This window comes from Vanessa tameamea, chromosome 8, assembly GCF_037043105.1.
Source record: "Vanessa tameamea isolate UH-Manoa-2023 chromosome 8, ilVanTame1 primary haplotype, whole genome shotgun sequence".
NCBI lineage: Eukaryota > Metazoa > Arthropoda > Insecta > Lepidoptera > Nymphalidae > Vanessa > Vanessa tameamea.
In genome coordinates this window covers 6,623,344-6,647,146 of record NC_087316.1, presented here as the reverse complement: position 1 = coordinate 6,647,146, position 23,803 = coordinate 6,623,344, and the positions used below count along the sequence as shown (strand labels likewise).

The 23,803-nt window shown below is 29.3% G+C and overlaps 1 protein-coding gene across 1 annotated transcript in view; it reads right to left on the bottom strand.

Annotated features, from left to right (window-relative positions):
- Window positions 1-22,167: 22,167 nt before the first annotated feature.
- Window positions 22,168-23,803, bottom strand: part of LOC113399941 (mucin-2) — a 28,341-nt gene continuing 26,705 nt past the window's right edge. The window contains exon 7 of the mRNA XM_026639252.2: window positions 22,168-23,604. Coding sequence (XP_026495037.2) covers window positions 23,499-23,604 — 106 coding nt within the window. The 3' untranslated portion in view covers window positions 22,168-23,498. The remainder of the gene's footprint in view (window positions 23,605-23,803) is intronic.

Below are 23,803 nucleotides of genomic sequence, written 5' to 3'. Positions count from 1 at the left end.
AAGAAACAGTAATTTTAAACTTAAAATGATTAATCATAGCCACCGGCGCCATCTAGTTATATAATAAAGTAATTACTAATTGGTTTGAAATGCTGTACTCATAAGTGGTTTGCCGTAATGTCTATTACATAATGGATATAGTCCAGATAAATATACTTTGATGTAGGAAAACTATAAGTTAGGTATTATGTATTTTCCACTTTATGATATTATGTTTTATATTATATTGAAAGTTAACGAGGTATTAAAACAACAAAACTTATATATATAAATTTAAAATAATTTTCTTGTATATGACACAAGTTTAATTACAATATCGTTTTATTTTTATAATTACAAAGTAGACTGGATCGGTATCGGCTAAGTATCTCGTAATGAGATTTAAAATAGACTTCTCTATATAAAGCATTGATTCACATTGAAACAAAGATCCCTTTCGATATTTTATGGTTAAATACCAAATACTTGTTTATAGATTGTTAAGACCTTGAGTAAAGGCAAGTGACATTTAAAATTAAATATACATTCCAATATTAAGCGTTTGAAATTAGGATTTATGAATACATTTTTCTTCCAAAATAGTTTATTTTATTATTTTATACAGGAAATCGATAGTTTATTATTATATTAACGGAAAGCATTACAATCATATTTTATTATGTATCAAATTATGCAATTATTGTGTTGAATTTTTAACTAACGTCAATTATTATCTTATGAAAAAAACCAGTTCAGAATCATAAAGCTTACATTGTAAGTTTGTTCAAACCGAAGAACCGGTTAGAGAGAAATTGTTAACTGTACTTAACGACTTCGTAACTAAACACAAATATTACAGAATATAAAACAGAGCTCATGTAGATAACAAATTATATAATTAACTCGGTCGAGACCGATGAGGGAGTAAATGCTTTGTAAATATTTAGCAATTACTGAAGTTACGTGAAGAAGATAATTTTTTACTAAAATGTAATCAATTATTTGTAATGCATTATTACATGTAAAGTACGATTTTTGAGTGATAGGTGTTAGAAGACAAGGTTTTTTGATCTGATACATATACAACCGCGGATTAACGTTTAAAGACAATTAAAATTAATCTTTTTTAAATATTATAAATAAAGTTCATAAAGATTTAAAAATTTTGATTGAAAGGTAGAAAGTTTACTCCTTACAAAATGTGTAAGGAAAGAAAAGACATTTCCGAATTTAGTTCATTCATAGTTAAATATATAATAAAAAATACGTTAACATAATTATGATTTAAATTATTCTTAAATGCATGAAAACAATCGTTCTGATATTCCATACCAAAAGAGAAATATTTATGTGTTGATATGTACATTATATTGCAGACTAGTGATTTACTACAGGTTTTGCCCGCTCGGATCTATATTTCTTGGTTCGCATCTAGAGAAGACGTTATGACTGAAACCCAAATCCTTAGAATAGTGTTTATAATCATAATTTTCAAATATATTAAAATTTGTCCTTTTATTAGATATTTTCCCTTATATAATTGATTTTGTATAAAAAATATTTAAATAAAATATATTGCAATGAAATAAATAAATATAGGTAGTTTAGTACACTATTGTATCATTTAGATACTCTTAACCGAATGACTGTAATTATTAATGTAGCTAACATAGTAACAAATGAGCTAATTACTTTTATAAGGCTAACATAAACATATTTTTAATGTACTAACAATTATTTATTAAAATAAAACGTTTTTTTATATAAAGAATAGCATTCTTTTAAAAAAGCTTTAATGTGCTAGGTATTTTATTACAATTTAAGTTCATTATTATATTACTGCTTTGCTAATCATTTTTGTATTATGGTTGAGCGATTCTTTCGTTTGTCATCTAATAACGGTGACTGACAGATATATTAATTTATACCTAGATTGTACACAGGTTCTCCCTTATTTGTAATTCACGGAGTAAATCACAATTGAGAATAATTAAAAAAAGTGTGTGTCCTCAATTCACACACGGTAGTGAAACATGAAACTTATATTTTTCTTATTTTTTATTTGTCTATTTTTCGTTAGGCATTTTAGTTTTATCGAGTTTCAAATCACGATTCTAAAGAAGTTTTTTTCAGTGAAAGTTGTGAAGAAAACGTATTTTTCACGCTAATTAGTATTCCTATATATTTTGTTTAATTAAGCTAATTTTTAAGAATAATGTAAAAAAAAATGTTTGATAGTCACTTAGAAAATTTTGAATTATAAAGAGAATACGTGTTACTTAATTCTATAAATATAATTTGTAAGAAATATATGAATGCAGTAATGTCATTCGTCTGCAGTCATTTTTGAGGGTTCTATATTAATATTTCATGAATCTCCAAGGTTTTCCTGTTCCGTCGACAAAAGTAGGTTTACTCACACTAAAGAAAATCCAATTCGCCGTGTCGTCCACACGCGCGCACACAGAGACGCGTGACTTGAGGGAAAAATAAAATTTCTCGCTAAGTTTATAATGGGAAAACTTTGAGAACCACTTAATTATGTTAATGTTTGAAACAAAATTTTAGAAGAGACGTTTAAACACGGCAATGACATAATTTAAAAAATATATATTTAAATCTGTATTTGTATATGGTAGGTAGCATAATTACTATTTAATTTCTTAGTATTCGTTTTATTCAGACTAGTATGAATGTTAATCGAGTTTTTAACTTAATACAAAAATATATATCCCGATTTATTGTTAGAGTTCAAGTTGTATTAAAATGTATGAGTTGTGGTTGCGTATGGAATTTCTTTTATACCTATTATTTATGCTTTAAAACGAGTCCAACATGAAAATTTAATATTTACATACAGTAGATATAATTTTGTACAATGTAATGAATACATAACTATATCTAGATACAATATTATAAGCAAGTTGAGATCTAATCGAGAAATTAGATAAGGTAAATTAATACTAAAAACTAATTAAAGTTTCGTCGATGTTTCTGAAGCCGCATACTTATTAATTGTAATAGCGTGTTCCTGCACGTGCATTTGGAAATAATTCAAGCTGTTTCGAGAAAAGTATTATCTTATTATATATTACATTATTGTTTTATTTTTATATTCTGTTGTTTCGGATTATATGACTATTCATTTAAATCTGAAAACTTTAATTTGTAATCGGTAATAAAGTAAATTTATAAAACTTGAAGAGTTTAATGTGTTTGGTGTTGCTTACTCTCATGGGATGTTGAATCTCAGAAATAAAGAGTCAGTATAAAAAGTGTTAGACAGCTCGTTTGTTGCAGAAGGCTGTAGGCTTATAGACTAAAACGTTTTAGGTTGCGACTGTAAGAAGCGAAGAATTCCATTGATGTCGATGTATGAATCAAATCGTCACCCCACCAATCTAAAAAACTATACAAAAATGTATTTATATATAATGAGAATGAAACAGTAACTTATAATCCAAATGTAACGAGAATGAAACTAGGTTTCATATAAAATAATTACTTAAGAAATCAATACCGCGTGGAATAGTAGCACGAATGCTCCAACATCACTTTCCTATATTTTTTTCGTAGAATCAACCATAATTTAAATATAATAAACTGTTAATATTTTAATTGATATATAATTTGATTTTAAAATTAGCACGAATATCCTTGGAATAATTCGTATCAAAACATATAACTTGATACTTTATTTACAAATAAATACTATTCAGGGACTGCTTTAAATACATATGTTATTAAAAAGGCAAAAAATTAGGCCATTGTTAAAAAATAAGACATTGTTAAAAATATTGTTGAAAAAATAAGGATTGGTTTGAAAAAAAGATCATGTACTTTTATTAATAGTAAATGTGAGTGGCACATTTAAAGAGCCGCGTGTAAAAATAAACTTTTAAGCATTTTACTACGTATTGTATTGCCACCAAGATTGGGAGCTAAGATGTTATGTATCTTGTGTCTACACTTTTATACGGTTCCACTGGCTCACTTACCCTTCATATCGGAACACAACAATACTACGTATTGCTGTTTGGTGGTAGAATTTATGATGGGCGGGTGGTCCCTATCTAGGGGACCTTGCACAAAGGTAAAAACAAGTATAAAGAAATTGTTTCTCTTAAACAGTTAGGTACTAATAAAGAATCTACTCATTATAATTATATTAATCGTTCGAAGTCAGGCTGGTCAAAAGCTAACCAATTATACGAAAAATCATTACTTCATACAAATGACAAGATTGTTACAATATAAGATAAGATTTGTTGAAATTTTAAATATGTTATAACTATGTATATACATATATTTTAATTCGAATATTTCATTTTGTAAATACACTACTGAATAAACTATTAAATTACAAAGATTCCCAAGCAAAATTTAAAATGCTCTTAATGTCATAATTACTAATTTTATGATCGTTTTTGGAATGCAGTAAAGAATATATATACACTGACGAACTCATAAACTGCATCAAAGTTCAGGATTACTTTCGAATTAATATTTTTGATAATTGTGCAATCTTTTGAAAATATCGAGACTGTCCATTAATCATGAAAAAAAGAAGATTTAAAAATAGAACTGCAGTAAAAGATAAAATTACTGACGGGAAAATCAAATTTATGCATAGTCTCAAATTCGTGTGGTATTAAAGTTTGAAATTAATTCTTATTGTTTTATTTTTCATTTGCGATTGAAATTATTACTTTAAAAATTTTTATTTATTAGTTTTTTTAACAAAGTTTCTTAATCATGAATATCGACACTTCGTCCGACCAAACCGTTCGAATTGAGGCATTGGTGGGAGCTTGAATAAACAAATGATTGCTAGAAATTTAAATTTTAACAAGATCGGTTCCTAGAGTATACCGAAGGTTTTTAGAGACAGGTTAAAAAGACAGAAGAGAGTCAGAGGCAGATACAGGTTAAAAACCAATTTTTCAATATGTCAACCAGGTTGTTACATATTTTATAAACTTCTTAAAAAAAAAGTGGTCCTTTCCAGTATACACTTAAGGATACGATACGCTGTTATAAAGTTAGCGAACTAAACTATAGGTTTCAATTTAAATTTTTATAAAAAGTTTGAATGCTCGGTTAAAATGATTATTTTAAATGTACATGTAATAAATAAATAACAAATATTCTAAAAACAGCAGTTCAACTCCTGTTGGACAAAAAATGCGGCAGATTACAATTATTAATTTTGAGAGACATGGATTGTAGATATTATATATAATGTAAATAGTAGTAGTATGTTACATCTAATTTGAAAAATCTAAATGTATTTCATTCGAGAAAGCTTCTAGGAACAGTTGTATCTAGACGGAATGTTTGTATCCGAAAAGAATCGCCAAAACTCAATAGTTACTCTTTTGCATGACTCATGTGATGCGAAGCATTAGATTAATCATTACTATAATCGAAAAAATAAATTCATTTCGGAAACCATTTTTATTATTATAATCTTGTCAGTTTACGATATCGAGATAGTTAGTCTATACCGTTGTAAGGATAATTTAGTGGAGATCAATTCTTTACGAATTTGCGAATAACTAAGGATGGTTGTTATGAATGGAATCTTATTCAGTGTCGTTTAGTTACAAATTTTACTATTTTTATAAATATTTTGATTTCGGCCAGTCAATAAAGCCCGTGAAGGTCAAGTAATTAGTATCATTATGATTTTTTGATATGTGGTTTGGGACGTTAAAATAATAAATTTTAATAAATATGTCATAATCAACGTATACTATTTCCTCAATTTTATTTTTTTCATATATCGTTGTCTTATCTATGAATGCTTTATAACACTAGATTTTAATTTATGAATAGGCAAAATTAGCGCTCAGGTACTAAATGTCCCAAGTGTAATTGTTATGTTTATAATTCATCTCGTGCTCAACTGTGAAGGACAAATTCGTGAGGAAATCTGTGTCTAAATTGCCACTTGTGTATCCACCAACCCGAATTGGAGCAGTTTGACGGAATTAGGTGATAACCTTATCAAAGGGAGTGTAGGTTTTTGCAAACATGTTATTGTGCCGGTACTACACTACCTTTATTTTAATACTACTAACGAGGATGGACAAGATCTCCATTAAACATTATCTTATCCATACAAAAATAGTACAAGTTGTAATAATTTCAGGTTAGCTGAAAGTTAGAATAATATGACGTTATCGTTGAGTCCATTTTTATTTGCTCTCTGTTTCAAAAAGGTTTGAAAATGCATCGTTAAATCATATAAATAGGAATGTTTTTAAATAACTATCTTGATTATCAAAATATATGTAATGTCAATTTTAGTATTTTTTTATTTTCGTTTTGATAAAATATAAAATAAATATGAATTTAATGTATTTTCTATAAAATATATATACTTTCAGTATAGGCGACACGGGTGGTAACACAGAAAACTGGGTTAATAAACACATTATCTGTAGTTATCTAATCTATCTTAATTACGAATGTTGTTAAAGCTCATTCAATTAAATATAATATTACCAAATTGTTCATTATAATTTTTTAACAGTTTTTCTTAGCGTACATGAAATAAAACTTTTTATGATTTATTTAAATGTTAATTGAATAAAGACAAGCAGTAAATAATAAAATAACGATGGATAACTATTGAACAAATAGCTACATGTTTGAATGGAGTAACATTAGGTGTCCACATACTAACAAACATCGATTTTATGTGCTATAGCTAACAGTCATTAAATTATGTTCGTATTCCATACCAAAATAATATTATAAGTAACAATAAATACGATTTATGGCCCATAAAAAGAAAGTAGATCGCTGGAAATTCAATTCCCTTAAAATAGTAAGTCTCAATGTTATTTCTTCTGTAACTCGATATATATGAGAAGAATTGGGCCAAGTTTCAAGTGGTTCGATATAAATATATGTTGGAATGAAATAAATCATAAAACATTACCTCATTTTCATTTTAATGAAAATATCATTTCCTTCCAAGGAGGTATATCCAAACTTTACATCCGTCATTTTGCATGGGCCAACGGTCGAGTGGCGGTGGCAGGGGTGCATGGGGGTCGGCGTGGCGGGTGGAGCGGCGCCACCCCGCGAGCCGTGAGCCCCCCCGCCCCCACGCGGGATCGATACGTCATTTGAGCTGGTCGCCATGGAGACCGCGAATGGAGCGGGGCGGCGCCGCGGCTTCGGGATGCCGGGATGGTGCATGGGACTTCGCGGATCCGCGAGATCGCGAGCCTGCTAGCCCGCGACGTTATGTCCTCTAAAAACAATAAAAAAATGCGACTATCTCCCTAATTATAACAGTTAATTGAGTAAAGATATTATTGTTCCTTAGATTTTATTAGAAAGAAGATTAACGGACTTAATTTATCTCTGTAATCCTATAATGTAGTCTTAAAATTTATTGTATGTTGTAAGTAGAGTTGAATGTGATAATTATTTTTTCTTACAATATTGAAACATTATTTTACAAAACAAATATGTTTTTCCTCTGTATTTATTATTACATTGCATAATTTTGCCATCCAAAAATAGCTCAATCATTATGTACGTACATTTATTCCTTCTCCCATTTATAGCGCATCCAATATTCTCAGATGGGCCATGTCTAGTTTTATACATCAGTAGGCGGGTTGAGACTGGGTAACCGCTATCCCAACGTTGTTCCTTTATTATAATGTCTTGTTTTGACATGGCAATCCATTTGAAATATATATAGCTAGATATTTTTTTTTTAAAGAAATTAACAACAAGAATTATCTACATCTAGTAATTAATTATAATCAAACGAGAATAATAATTCAAAAAGAGTTTTGAATGGTTTTGTTAGAGTGAGTAATATTATTTATAAATGCGTTTGTAATTTTTACATTACACTCTTGAATTTCGTATTTAAAATAATTGTAAGTATATCATGTGCAATAAATCGAATAATACTATTCGGAAAACAATACATGAATATTATAAGCCATATATAACTTTACTGACGTTTATGACTTGCAAGGGAAAAGAAACATCTGGTGCTACGTTTGATTCATGTCTAAAGCAATATTGATCTAATTACGGAGCATGATATTTTTTATAGAAGTTAGTTTAATAAATATTTATGACGTACATATGTAAAAAGTAGGGGCTTATTGAGAAGTAAAACATTTAGTACGGGTATTTTTTCATCTTTCGTATGTTTTTAGATAGGAAAGCAAAAATCAATTAAATAATTTGCTTGTTTAAACGATGAATCCGATATAATTGAAATAGTTTTTTAAATAAAAAAATAATTAATTAAATAAGGCTTTAATAATGTTTGTATTACATAATTATTTTTTAATCTCTATCGTGGAGAAGTAAGAAGTAGGTACCTAAATTTGTGTGCCAACGTAAAATTTAATGTTGTTGATATGCGTAAATATTGTGGTTTCAAAAGATATTTATATTAATCTGAAAAAACAAAATAGAATTTTGGTGCCTTTTCAAAAGGTTCTGAATAGTCTATGATATTATTGGACGTAATTTAAACTTTTAGGTTGATTTCAAAATCGATAAAAAAACTTCATAATTTCATTTCGGGACGTGATGCACGAAATTATTCCATGATAATCCTTAAATCCTCTTTTTTATTCTCCTTCTTCGTTGATACGCTCTTCTGAGTGTTCGTGATCGTTATGAAGTATTGCTTGATGTTACTGTCTTCAGGATGTTACGCAATATCCTCCAATATACAGGAGATGAGACTGTCCCACAGTTTGCTAATCGAGTAACCTCCGTCAAGTTATTATTGAGGCTATCCAATCAATACTTTGGTCTTATTGCGATTGATCTTTAATCCTAACTCCAGGCTTAGTAGTAGGCAGGCAACTCTCCATCTTTTGAAATAACTGCTTTATAGGCTCAGCACTAGTCGCAAGTAAGGTCCGCGTAACGTAAATTTGAGATGTAATAACCAACAATACTAACGCACTCATTCCAGCTATCCAGAGTGATACGCATGAGAAGTTCCGTAGAAACGTTGAACGGCAACGGTGATATTATACATCCCTCACGGTCGCTAGCACCGGGATGGAAATTGGTTAACAATGCTTCGTCATTATAAGCCGCAACAGTTCCATCTACTTATATGCATTATGTTTACAGTAAGGTCCATAGTACCGGGCACTACACCGTATCAAAAACCTTGGAGAAAACAACAAAGCAAATTTATATCGGCTTATTAAATTCTCGTGATTTTTTTTCCATAATAATATTATAATAATTTATTTAAGCATCATATTGCATCATTAACATTAACAATTAGTGTATGTACTTAAATTAATAAATTACATAATTAATTAAATAAAATAATATTTACTGTAAAAATAATAACAATAATAAAGGAAATTGATTTTAAATTAAAAACATATATTTAATTATAGGAAATGGATAAGGGAATGTAGGGGATAATCAGATTATAGGTTTAATTAAATTTTCAGTCTCATCATCATAACTTAAATTAAGAAGCCAGTTAGTTACTTGGATATTACATTGAAAAAAGTTTAGTGCATAAATATTTATTTATTTTATTGTAAATCACTGAACTAAGGTAGACGTTTTGTTGGCCTGTCAAGAATATACACGTGATATAGTCTTGCAAACTCAATCAGCTTTACGCTTATTCTGAGCAAGTCTAGGATCCGCAAAATTGTCAAAAGTATATAAACTTGGCGTAAGGTATGCACCTTAAATATGCGGTTCAGATTCGAAGTAGGAAAACGCACAAGTTTTGCAATCAAAACCTTCAGAATTAATCTCTGTGCTCTTTCCAGGGTGGATCACCCGCGAGAAGTGTCGCAACCCAAGTATCACCATGGACAAGTAGAAATGTATAAGGCTATTCTCGGACTCCAATTGCTATGCTTTTGCTAGTTTCTGTAGTAGTAAAGGAATAGAAATTATATCGAAGGCTTTAGACAGATTCAAAAAGATACCGATGGTCCTTTTATTGTTACTTATATTGTTTACTGTGGTATCAACCAAACTAATAATAGCATCTTCTTGGACGTGTCCGTTCTGAAGCCGTACTGATTTTATCTACGATTTTGTTTAATTTATTGATATAAGAAATAAGTCGACGGTTAATGATATTTTCGAATATTTTTTACACTTTTTACAGAGATGGGCCTGTAATATTGACAGTCTTCTTTTTGAATGAGGAGAACGATAGTCTTCTTAAACACTCCAGGGAATTATGCCCTGAGATAGGCGAAGCTTAAGCACATGTGTTAGTAGGTGGGTAAAGACATGTTCAGCATTTTTAACAATAGATTTTGTTATGTCATCCCATCCCACTGCATAATTATTCTTAAGACCAAGAATGGTCGATCTAATTTCAGTTTCGTCGATGTCCTGAAAGACCATTGAGTTATATATATGGTAGAATGGGAATTCGAAAGATATTTTTTGTATCTCTTTTCAGTAATTGTGTTGTTTGATACTAAATTTTTGCCAATATCGGCAAAGAAGTTGTTCACTTTAGACCTGGATCACCAAATGCTCTTATTAGGTCAATACAACACTTTGAATTTTCGTTTGGATTATTTGGAAAGAGTTTAATTAAATCCTAGGCTTTTTAATAATTTCTTTTCGCTTTGTCATATTCGTTGGATTCGTATTCAGATTTAATTATTTTCAATAGATTGTTACAGTTTTTTTTATATCGGTTGTAACTTATTATTAAATTTTTTTTTTTTTAGTTTTCTTACAAAGTTTATCACCATTACGAATGCAACGAAGTAATCCAGGGTTTTATCATTTTCTTTCTACTATGAACTGGGATATATCGAGTATGGGATAGACGCCACCATGCGCCATGCGCACCAACGCCAGATGATACAAGTTGTGTAGCTGATTCTTCTGGATCACATGATTTCAGGATAGCAGAAAAATATAAGTTAGCAAGTTCAGATATTGCAACTTCATCAACACATGTTACCTTACATACAGATCTCGCAACTGTTGGTTTTAGATCACAATAAAAGATAGGTGCATGGTCTGTAAACGGTCCGTCTAACATAAAAGTTGTTGTTCTTTTATTGCTTTTAAGGATGATATGATCAATACATTTATCGTTCCTAGTCGGAAATTCATATGCCGTTAGCAGAACGTGTGTGGCAGCGACGTCAAGGTGATCATCTACATGAGAATCTTTACTAGTAGAGTTAATATTAATATTCCTAATGATTGCAACGGTTTATAGAGTTGGCAAGACATTGTCAAGATTGTTGATAAATAATGCGGCATTATGATAAGATGGAAAGCAACATCAAAATAAAATTTGTGGACCAGGCAATTCCCTTCGTAAAAGGAGGCTCCTAAACTGAAAACTCAAAGCAATCTCTGTAATACACCATCACCCCATCATTTTGATTAAAGTGATTTGAAGCCTAATAACGGAGGAATGATCGACAGTTTATGTAACGTGTATGTACGTCAACCCGATAGTTTAATCTATGTAGTAAAATTAAAAGTTTACCAAAATTGCAATTCAGGCTTTGAATATTTACGTGAAAAACTTTCAATATTGATTTATTTTCTAAAAATTGATAACACTGTTCAGGAGAACAAACTGATGAATCTGAAGCAGAAGTTTCTTCAGTATTATTATTAATTAATATCCAAGTTACTCATTTTAAATTGTATAAATGTTAACACGTGTCCTAATCAAAATATTCAAAAAGTTAATAAAACGAATTTTGAAGTAATTCAGAAAATCATCACATTTGAGAAAAAGACTCGTCTTAATGGAATTTAAATAATAACGGTCATTTATATGATTCTCGATGATTTGGCGTATAATGAGAATTTGTTCGTGGGTGCCTTTTCCTCTAATAAGCTGGATTAGCTTATTAGATTAGCTTGTTTGGATAGTTTTTTTACATAAATAGGTCTTTAGGCGTTCATATGATAAGGCGGCATTTACTATATTTTACTGTATTTACTTATATTTTTTCGTGGAACCTTTTTTGTGCAAGGTATGAAGACAGTATGCGCCCATTCTAATATCCATGCTGCAATTCGCCATATACCATGAAATGTAAAGAATTCCCGCTCTCCCAAGGCATTAATGGGTTCTGTAGGTTAATCCATGCTGGTGGCCTTACCGTTTGTAAGATGTTTTATTGCCTCTTTTACTTCCGATTTAAGAATGTCCAGTTCTCAATTCTTATATTCGGGTCTTGTGTCTGGAAAGAGTAAATATTATGGATCTTCGAACAGCGATTGACAATAACTTTTTCAAATATTGGAATTTTGGGTAACTTCGGTACAATTTAGAGGATATAGTTTTTAGTGATTAAACCAAATTTTTCGTAATAGGTCTCTAAATTCGTGAAGTCTGTCTGCGTGATTTTCCAACCAACCAGTTTTTATTTATAAAAGACTCAAATTAAATTATTTTATTTTCTATAATGTTGTTTAATAAAGCTGATAAGAGAATTTAATTTAGCGTATAGCAAAAAAATAATTAATTGATTAATAAAAATTTACTGTCACAATTTTTTTATTTATAAGTCTATTTGAAATATTTTTTTGGGGAACAAAAACATCACTTCTGGCCTCATTTAAAACGAATGAAACGAAGTCGATTATTATTCATATTTATCGATAATATTTTATATATTTTTTTATCTTTGTACCTTCTACCGATGATTTGGTGTATTGATATTTGGTGATTAGTATTAAGCTTTATGGTCAACATTTTATTTAATTGGTAGAAAAGAGTATAACTAACAAGTTGCTTACCAAAGAATCTACATTTCGATGACATTTATAACAGTTTATATACCGTAAAAACAATATACAATACAATATTATGTTTAGTGTATTTAATACATGTATCCCGTCTACTCATCCATGTACAAAAGACTTCTAACTGGAAAAGTATTAGACCTTATCAGTGCCGGATTAACCATATCGGGTCCCCAAGGCAATGTAGGTCTCGAGACCCCTTACCCTTTCTAACTGCCTAAAAATAAGTGTCTTTACCTCATTGCATTTTTTTATAATTCTGATTTTTTTTTACTATATGTCAAAGATTTGTCATCGTCTTATTCAAATAAGAGAATTATTTGGCTTGAATGATTTAATTAACTATGATTTTTTTTATTATTCCTTATTAACCAATTTTTGGTCTGCCATTCGTCCCTCGATCTTAATAAATCCGATATAAGTACTTGGTATCACTTTATGTAATAAGCTTTCTACTTGGTGGTAAAAAGTTTATTACACAAAGTACAATTTTTATTGTTAGCATTATAGTGTTTCGGTTTGAAGGGTGTGTGTGAGCCAGTGTAACTACAGACACAAGGGATACTTACCATCGAATTGGTAATATAAGGAATGGTTAATATTTCTTACATCGCCGTCAATAAGAGGTGGTCCGCCTACAAATATCATTAAAAAAATCTACGCCGGTGTTTAAAAAATATTACTATTAAAACTTTAACAAATTAGTTATATTTGAGTTACTTCTATTGCATAATGTCTTAGAGACTTTTGGGGTAATGCATTCGATATCAAAATGATCTTTCTGCTATTTATAATCTGGACTCTACAGATAGTGGTATATATGATAGCTTTTAAATTTAAAATCTATTATGTGTTATTAGTAAAAATAGTACTAATAATACAAAAAAATAACCTAAACTTAATATCTGTCATCCAAGTATATAGACATAGATAAAAAAGATAATTTAAAAACTCGTAGCTCGAGATTCCCTGCAGAATGATTTTTAATAAACTTACCGTTGTATCACAATATGCTTACAACGCTTATGGTTTTGTATGTATAGTGCCGGACTCTAAACTGCATCAAGTTCATGATTATATTCAAATTAATATTTTTGATAAGTATGCAAAATTTTTAGACTAAATGAAAATGTCGTCACTGTTCATTAATCATAAAAAAACTAAATTTAAAAATAGAACTGCAATAAACAATAGAATTATAGCATAAATAAAATTATAGAAAAAAATGTATGCTTAGTCTCAAACTTGTGTATTATTAGATGAAAGTATGAAATTAATTATTTTTGTTTTATTTTCATTTGCGATTTAAATTATTGTTACCAATAGTATTGATTATTAGTCTTTTAAACTTAACAAATACTTCGTAACTATAAGTGTGGATGATTTGTCCGAACAAGCCGCTGAGATTGTGGCATTGGTGTGGGAAATTTATATGATAATATAATGCATGCTAGAAATTTAAATCAGTCTTCGGTTCCTAGAGTAAACCAAAGATTACTTGGTTGGTACAGGTATGTGTTGTACCACCAGTGGCAGCACGAAAAACAGCGATTTCACAATAATGGAAAAATATTCTGCAAGATCGTCTAATAACCCTAATCAGATCAATCTGATCTGCGCAACCGATTAGAATATGTAATAAGGGCACTTGAAGGCAATACACTTATCAAAAGAAAAAAAAAACATGTGCTTCAGTTTTTTTTTATTATAAAAACCAATTTGTCAATAAACTAACCGACCAATTTTTGTTACATTTATTTTCTTAAAAAAAATGGAATGGTTTTATTCCAGGATACTACGCTGTATGAAGTTAGAGAACCAAACTATAGGTTTTAATTTAAATTTGTATAAAAAGTTTGAATACTTGGATACTAGAAAAGATATTTATTTCAAAGTCGTCTTGAACATTGATGCAGTTTATGAGTCCGTAGGTACATATTATAGGTATATAATATAGATAATTTTGGCAGACTAAAAATTGTTTAAAGTTGAATTTTTACTTCATTTAAAATCACGTTTATTTAAAAAAAAACCTATACGCTTAAAGTCGATAGGGCCCAGGGACATGTGAATCTTAATCGATTATTGCGTGGTAAATGTTTACAATTCATCTCGTGGTTGGCGTTGAGGAAAAACATTGTAAGGAAAACTGCACATTTGTATCCGCTAACCCACGTTGGAGCAATGTAGTGGAATAAGCTTCAGACCTTCTCCTGAAAAGGGGAGGAGACCTTAGCTCAGAAGTGGGACATATATAGGTTTACTTAATTTGATGTTTAGTGTACAAATCTTGCGCAATACTTAATTACATAACTGAAAAGAACAGACAAGAAACTATTATGTCATAGTTTTTCGAAATCCAGACGTATTTTTAGAATTATAGTTTATCAAATTTTAATGTGATGAAGTTCCATCATCTGATTCTTTATTATAGATAAACATTACAAACACGTGACTTCGTGCTTTGGTGAAAAATTTAAGCTTTACTTAAGTTTAATAATGAATATAATACTAATTTTTCTATGTTTAATACTTAATAACGAATAACTTAGACGCTGTTTAACATTAAAAAAACCCTTTACATAAAATATGTAATAAAAAGTTGAGCTTATTAAAATATACTTGAAAGTAAACAGTAACCTAGTTTTTAAGTTTTAAGCTTGGCCATCTAATCTTTTTATTTGTAAAACATTTTTATAAGTATAAAAAACATAGTCCTCTTTAGGTTATTCTAAGAATTATTGTTGTCACTTCAACACTTCCCTGAAATTTACAATATTTTTTTTTATCTTTAAATATTGGACAACATCACATACATCACTCTGATCCCAATGTAAGTAGCTAAAGCACTTGAACTCCTTAATAGGTTAACTTACTGTCTAGGGATATGAAAGGTACATGTTCGATCTTCTTATCTCTTAATATTTCTGTCAGGAATAATTATTCACTATAATTATTGTCTATGTCTAAATCTCATTATCATCAAGAACACCCTCACTTAAAGAACACGTTATATTGTTTGAGATAGTTGCAGTTTTAATTTCTATATTATTAGTCTAGGATTAATCTGAATATATTTATACAAAAAAATATTTTTAAAAAAATTAAACCGACTTCAAAATTAATAACAGCTAGTGAAGTATAAATAAAAAATGTCAACATACATACAAACATACACTTACGAAATTAAGAATACGTGTTTGGAAGCCTAAATAGATCATCATACTCAAATATTATTCAATTCTAACAATGTTACATACATATATGTCGAATTGATGAACCTCCTTTTTTGAATTACTTAAAAATCTTAATACAAAACGAAAATCATAAAAAGATCCATTTTAATAATATCGCTATCGATGTTATAACCATTCATTTAAATATTTTATATTATATTTATACTATTTATTAACAATTCCTGTTTAATATTTGTCTTGACAAAATTCCTTGTCTAAACTAACGTAGGAAGAGAAGGAAAATGCAATTTCCTTGTAGCAATAGCTTAACAATTCAATTGATTCGCCAGCAAAGCACAACCATTCTTGGTTCATGTATATTCTATAGTTATAAAACGACTATATGAGGCTAAATTTATCGATAAAGAATGTTTAATTTTGTATGTTACAAACAAACTATCTTTTCAATATAAAGTAAGTCTAGGTTAGCAACTATTATATTACAACATATAGCTTTAATTCAAATTATTAAGCTCGATTTTATTAACAAGGAATTATATATAAAATAAATTAGAAAGGAATAATTCGACTTTTAAAATAATTGTAATCGATGATTAGTTGTTTAATACTATACAGAAAAAGTGGTAAGAGTGAATAAGCATCTTATATAAGACTTATGCATTACCGAAGCTTTTATGGCGCAAAATGTAGGCTGAAATTAAACGTTCTAACTGCGATTAAAACAAGGTCGAATTTCTTAATGTATTAAAAAATGTACTAACTTATTTTTCAACATTTATATTCTTGAAATTGAAATTTATATTAATACATTTTTTATAAAAAAATAATTTGTCGCCTTGTCAAATAAGTTGTAAAAAGTTTTTGATAATGATTATTTAAAATATAAGATACAATAAGAATTATGTTAACAGTGATAAATCTATATTTTATTGTATCAAAAATACAACCTACAAATACACAAACTTTCAAATACGTGTATTTGCTTATACAAACAAGAAAGTTAGCGAACAATATAAAAGTAATGGGATAGAGTGAAACGGCTGTAGAGAACCAACGTTGGTGGGAAAGAGATGGGTTTATTTAAATTGAGGGTACATATTTCTACATAGGTAACAAATAGCTTGTTAAGAAAATATGGATACGACATTATGATTTCATGTTATAGGTTTTTTAAATACTATTATTGAGATCATTTACTCTCTGTTATGATATTTATTTATATGGCAATAATAAGTGTTTTCTTAATTGTATTTGTTTATAACTTATAAATGTTACTAAAAACATTCATTAATTTCAATTATAAAGTAGTTTATTTAAAATACCCGGTGTTATAATAAATTATATCATTAAGTTCTTAATAAGTAATATACAAAAACGAAAATATTCTTAGTATCAAAAAAGCAACATTAATCTAGCATATCAAGCGACAACGATACCTACTTTTATTGATAATCGTTTTTTTTTATTTTTATAACAATGATCGGGCATTCACTGTTCGATGGAATAATTAGTTTTATTTTTAATTTTCTACTTGATAGAATTTTTATCCCCGCACGCGACGATGTTGCTATCAAAGTTATATTATTTTGTGCATGAACTTTTATACGGTTCGAGAAATGCTTCCATGTTATGATTATTGAACAAAAAGTAGAAAAGTTGAAGAGAGTTGCAGGAGCAACTTCAAGAACAGGTATTTACACTGTTTGAATATGTAGGTTGTGCAGGTAGTTTTAGATTATTTTGTTTAGATTATTAAAATAAGCAAATTAAAATTTCTGTTTAAGATTTTATATGCTTTTATAATTTCTTGGGTTTCGTTCAGTTTCTTTTAAGCGTTTTATTAAAAAATGAATCCATGTAGTTTTTTAGAAATTTTTATTATACTCACAACTCGTTCATAAATTGAGTACGATAAACTGATTTAACGATTTTATACTTGACTTTAAATAAACTGTATATTTTTTAGAAAATATTCTTATAATTACGTCTAACCATGATGCTCTGCACAAGATATTACCTGGGTGTGATTTAATATCAATTACATCACAAAATCAATACCATTGCAACTGATGGTTTGGTTTGAGTTTATATTAAAAAAGTAATATAAAATGCCTTAAACCGATGCTTTGTAATGGAAGGCAAGGAATAAAAACATAGTGTATCATACACTAGAAGTTTCTAGAAGTTACTGGATCTTCGTCGTCTTAATATCTCCAAAAGTAATAATACAAAGTGCAAACGGATATCTTTAATAAGTGTAAAGTGTTTTACATTAATCTATTACTTTTTTTGTAAATTCGTCTGACAATCACGCTGGCCGGCATATTGTTCTGCTGGGTTATGGCCTACTCTTCTTTGGAGGAGAAGATTTTGGAGTTTATTCCATCACTCTGCTTGAATGTGAGTTGATAGCACACATGTGGTAAATTTTCATCCGACATAAACAGGTGTTTTCATGATGTTTTTCTTCAGCCCAGAGTCATAAATTGTACTGAATTAAGCATATATAAATTCAATTTTACGTAGAGCCCAGTGGTTACATTGACATACGTTCTCGATAAGACATAAATAACTAAACGTCTCGGAATTATTAATTAATTATATGCAGATTTTATTACTTCTAAATTTTAATAGCTTATATTTGACATTTTTTTTTATGGTATCCGTAGGTGGACGAGCAAATGGACCACCTGATGGTAAGTGGTCACCACCGCCCATAGACAATGGCGCTGTAAGAAATATTAATCATTCCTTACAACACCAATGCGCCACCAACCTTGGGAACTAAGATGTTATGTCCCTTGTGCCTGTAGTTGCACTGGCTCACTCACCTTCAAACCGGAACACAACAATACTGAGTACTGTTGTTTGGCGGTAGAATATCTGATGAGTGGGTGGTACCTACCCAGCCTCACTTCAGAGTTCTCACGTCATTCATGTAATGCCATCAGGCCCGGTTGTTTTAAATGTTTACCATATGGAACATTTTAAATTTAAATTATAATTTATGCGCCTTAGTAATTGGAAAATAATTATAATGATACCATTTATTATGGTGTAACGAGTTTCATCCCTTAAATATAGAGTCTTGGTACAGTCGTTATATCAATATATAAAATATATTTAAAAAAATAAAAGAAAATTTTTACTTGAAGTACTCCAACAAAATGTCAATAAAAAATTGTAAAATTCTCATTATTTACTTTATTAACTTATTATGGTTAGGATGTTATACGATGATTGCTTTAAACAATAAAATCATTCTTAAGTCATATAGAGTTGATTATATATAAGTAGGTACATATTAAATTAGACTTTAAGAGAAAAAAAAAACATTATCTACATGTTATTCAAGTTATACCTTGTGGTGGCCTTGATCGCGTTAGATTAACCAAACGCTCTTACAATATAAAACTTGTTTAAAGTTTGGTATTGTTAGGTTGTTGAATTCGTAGTGTGCACGTATTATATATTATCATTCATTTCTTACATATTATACTATATTAAAAGAGAATCACACGAAGATTCAAGTATTTGATATTCTGATACCAGAAATATAAATTAAATTATGTAATTTCATGCCTCTTTTTCATAACAAGCTTATAGCAAATAAACGTTTTGTATATTATATATAAATATTATTATTTTGTATTTTAGACGTAAATGACTATCAGATAGCTTTTATTTAAATTTGTGTTACTAGCGCCATCTGTCAGTTCCATTTTGTACTACCACAAAGATAAGGAACGGTTAACTTGCGAACTAGTAAGCTTAAAAAAGTCATAAAAATTTCATAACTTAAATACAGAGGGCGTCTTATTCAAGCTTGATAAAGTTAAACCAATTAAACGGTAAAAAGTACGTTATTCCATCTGGTTAAACTTTAAAATATATAATTTTTATTTTAGTTAATAAGTATTTATTATGTTGTAAATATTATATTTTAATAATATAAAATGCATTCATAAATAAAAAGTAAATGAATTATAATAATAATAACTAGCGCCACTTATTAGGCATCATGTGATATCATTGTGATATAAATCACACCTGTAAACAAACGCAGGATTGCAGTAGATATAGAGGCATCGAGATAGTGTATAACCCATGTCGCTCTTTGAACGCGTAATCGACCTCAGGCTCCGCTATCTCCTGGTAATAGTATGGATTTCAATCGGGACCGGGCATCATGTACGCCATTTTTGCTCGTAGAACTTTGGTCGAGGCTTACAGAAAAAAGGAGAACTCTACATTTGTCAGTCAAATACATAATATATGCAGTTCAATTATATATTTAACTAGCAGCTGGTCCCGGCTTCTCACAAGTAGATGTAAGATTTTTATTATATTTTTAAATTTTTTACCTTTTATCTATATATTTTTTGTTGTTTTATTATTATATTTTTTTAAACGTAGTACCACATTATCTTTTTTTATACTAACACTCCGCATTTGTTAATCGTTTTTAGGGTTCCGTAGCCAAATGCCAAAAAACGGAACCCTTATAGATTCGTCATATCTGTCTGTCTGTCCGTCCGTATACGAAACTATAAGAACTATACTGTTGGAACTTGGTAAGTAGATGTATTCTGTGAACCGCATTAAGATTTTCACACAAAAATAGAAAAAAAACAATAAATTTTGGGGGTTTCCCATACTTAGAACTGAAACTCAAAAAAATTTAAATTATTCAAATATTATTTTTTTCTTAACTGAATAGTGTGCGTGAAATTTGTTTCCCCCCCTACAACTTCGAAAATAAGAGAAAGATAAAACAAAAAACAAATATGATATACATTACCATACAAACTTTTACCGAAAATTGGTTTGAACGAAATCTAGTAAGTAGTTTTTTTTAATACGTCATAAATCCTAAACCGCAATCTACCTTTCATTTAATTAACTAAAATATAAAAATAAAAAATTGAATTTCATAAACATAAACCTTGTTACTTGCTGCTACGGAACATTCATGGGCGAGTCCGACTTGCACTTGGCCACTTTTTTATTTAAGTTACGTATTTAATCTTAAGGGCTCTCGTTACTTTTAAGGGCTTACTTTTTTCTATCTCAATGACTTATTAAATTCGTAATGTCTATTGATGGAATAGCCGATTTGAACAATGCAAAAAGTAATCTATATGAATTGAAATAGTCTTGAAAACAATATGATTTATTTGGATAAGAAGGAGGAAGATTTAAACAGAAGTATGAATAACATGGTCTAATTTTGGTCGGTATTTCTATTAACTTTTAAAATGTAAAAAGTGTTTTCTGTGACATAACGATAATAGTTGGACAAATAGTACCCTGAAGTTTTTTATAGATATTAATATGTTTTCCAACCCGCATTGGAGCAGCGTGGTGGAATATGCTCCATACCTTCTCCTCAACGGGAGAGGAGGCCTTAGCCCAGCTGTGGTAAATTTACAGGCTGATTATGTTTATGTTTAATATGTTTTTTAATATTGTAGCACATACTTTTGTTCTATCATCAATAGTTTCCGCATCGCATGCGACGAAAGACGTTTTAGGGCACTTTTTTTTACACCTTGGGTTACGTTACTCAAGTTTAAGTAAGGATCCCTAATCTTTTCTAGTAATAAATATAGCCTATGATAGTCAGGTTAAATGTAGCTTTCCAATGGTCAGAGAACTTTTTCAATCGGTACAGTAGTTTTTGAGTTTGTTCATTACAAACATACACACAAAATTACAAATTTTTCCTCTTTATAATAGTAGTGTAGACGTAGATGTAAATAAGTAATGTAACTATTAAAATATAAATATATGAAGGCAGGTATCTTTTTAAGCTTTATATACATATTGTTTGTTACTAGTATTGTGCTATAGTACGAGATATGGCATAAAAAATATATATGTTAAATAATATGTACTTACATTGATAAATTGCAAATAAGTTGCCTAGGTAAATCGTGGTCAATACTTTCTAATAATATCAACTATAATTAACTTTTTTCATTGAATTTTACGTGTTGGGTTTCTTTGTCAATAGTGTGTAACGCCTAAGATTTAATAACATTAAATGTTTCTTAAAACGATATAGTTAAAATCCGAGCACCCATTGATGTTACAGACTTCGAGAATACAGTTAATCACATATTTCTATTAATAGCATAACTAGTATAAGAATATGTATAAGAATGAAACAAAAAAACATTTCGGTGAAATAAGAAAAATAATGTTTGATTTGAAATATTTTATTTAAAACTCGTTTGCATAAGTTGTACAGGCAGCTAGAACCTAGCTATGAATGTTCGGTAAAAGATATAATTAAAACGAACAAAATAATATATAATTGACATTACATTTCATATTGAACTTCTATTAACCATTGACAACTTTAGAAACAGTACAATTATCACCAGTTTAAACAAATATGTATCACTATTGCTATAACTTTAAATAAATAAGGAGATATAACTACAACCTCATTATACAGAAAAAGGTTGGTACGAATTAATGTAATCGAATAACAATTACAATAGTCGAGAAACCTCCGTACCCACCTCGATCTGAGAATCAAACATTAATATACTACCAGCACTTTTATATCAAAAGTTATAAAAGATTCTACTTTATCGTTTAGTTTCAATGTAAAGATTTTTCCAAAACGATTGTTATCGGCCACTATTACTGAACAAGTGCTAGTATAAATCTCACAAATTAGAGAAAACAAGTGGTCTGTCATTTTCTCTAAGACGCGAAAATAAGAAAAGTGACGGCCAAGGCTGTATCGTAAATCGATGCATCGACTGAAACTTTTCCAAAGTATCGAAAAGGGCCTTGTTTTACTCCTAAATTATAATAAGTAGTCACTGGTCTCGAAACATGGCTTAAGTACTATACATCTAAAATATATAAATTATTACAAATTAAGTAAGGCATTTACAACATCTGGAATCCTTAATTTACTTCATATTTACACGATATTAGAATATTTTGTATAACATCGTGTAAAAATAAAGAATTGACTAAACTTATATGGGTAAAAAATTTTGTTTATAATATGTAAAATGGTCAAGATTTCGGCGATCTAAGCTGACCCATGAAGCTTGTATTTGTAATTTATTACATCCGTACTGTAATTAGTAGGCACAGCTTTCTAAGGTCAGTTACATTTATAAATATTTTAAATTTAGAACATCTTTATAAGGGCGTAGTCGTTACAACTTAGCGCTATCGTTTGGCACTGACTTTTGTAAAAATATTAATAACAATTAAATATTTATTACACATCAAAATTTAAAATGAGAATTTGAAAATTATTATATATTATACTTTAATCACAGTCATGGTAGACTTATTGTAAATTATTGGTTGTGCGTGCCACGACAATATGGATTTAAATTGTAAAATAATAGCGATTACTACATATGACACGAAATCTTAATCTAATTCATCGCGAAATTTGAGCATTATCCTTGTGCATAAAAGAATACATGAAAATTGCTATCACAAAAATGTTAAATTTTATGATGTTCTTCATGCAGCTAAAAATACCTCTGAGGTATTTCACCTTCGTCTTTTGGCGGAAACAGCGGCCGCGATCATTTGTCTCAACATCGGTTCCGGTGTGCAAGCTTTAGGATCACATTTCATTTGGCCATCACCTCCACATCTGAAAAAAGTTATTTACTTTAATTAATTTTCTTTTTAACCTTTCAAATATCTTAAAAGTAAATTAAAATTTATGAATATAATTTTTATCGAAGTATTAATTATTGTCTTATTAAAGCTTTTTTGATCAAACCTAGGATTTAAACTTTATAAAATAGCCAGTAGACCAATGAAACTATATGTTCCCATTTGTTTACTAG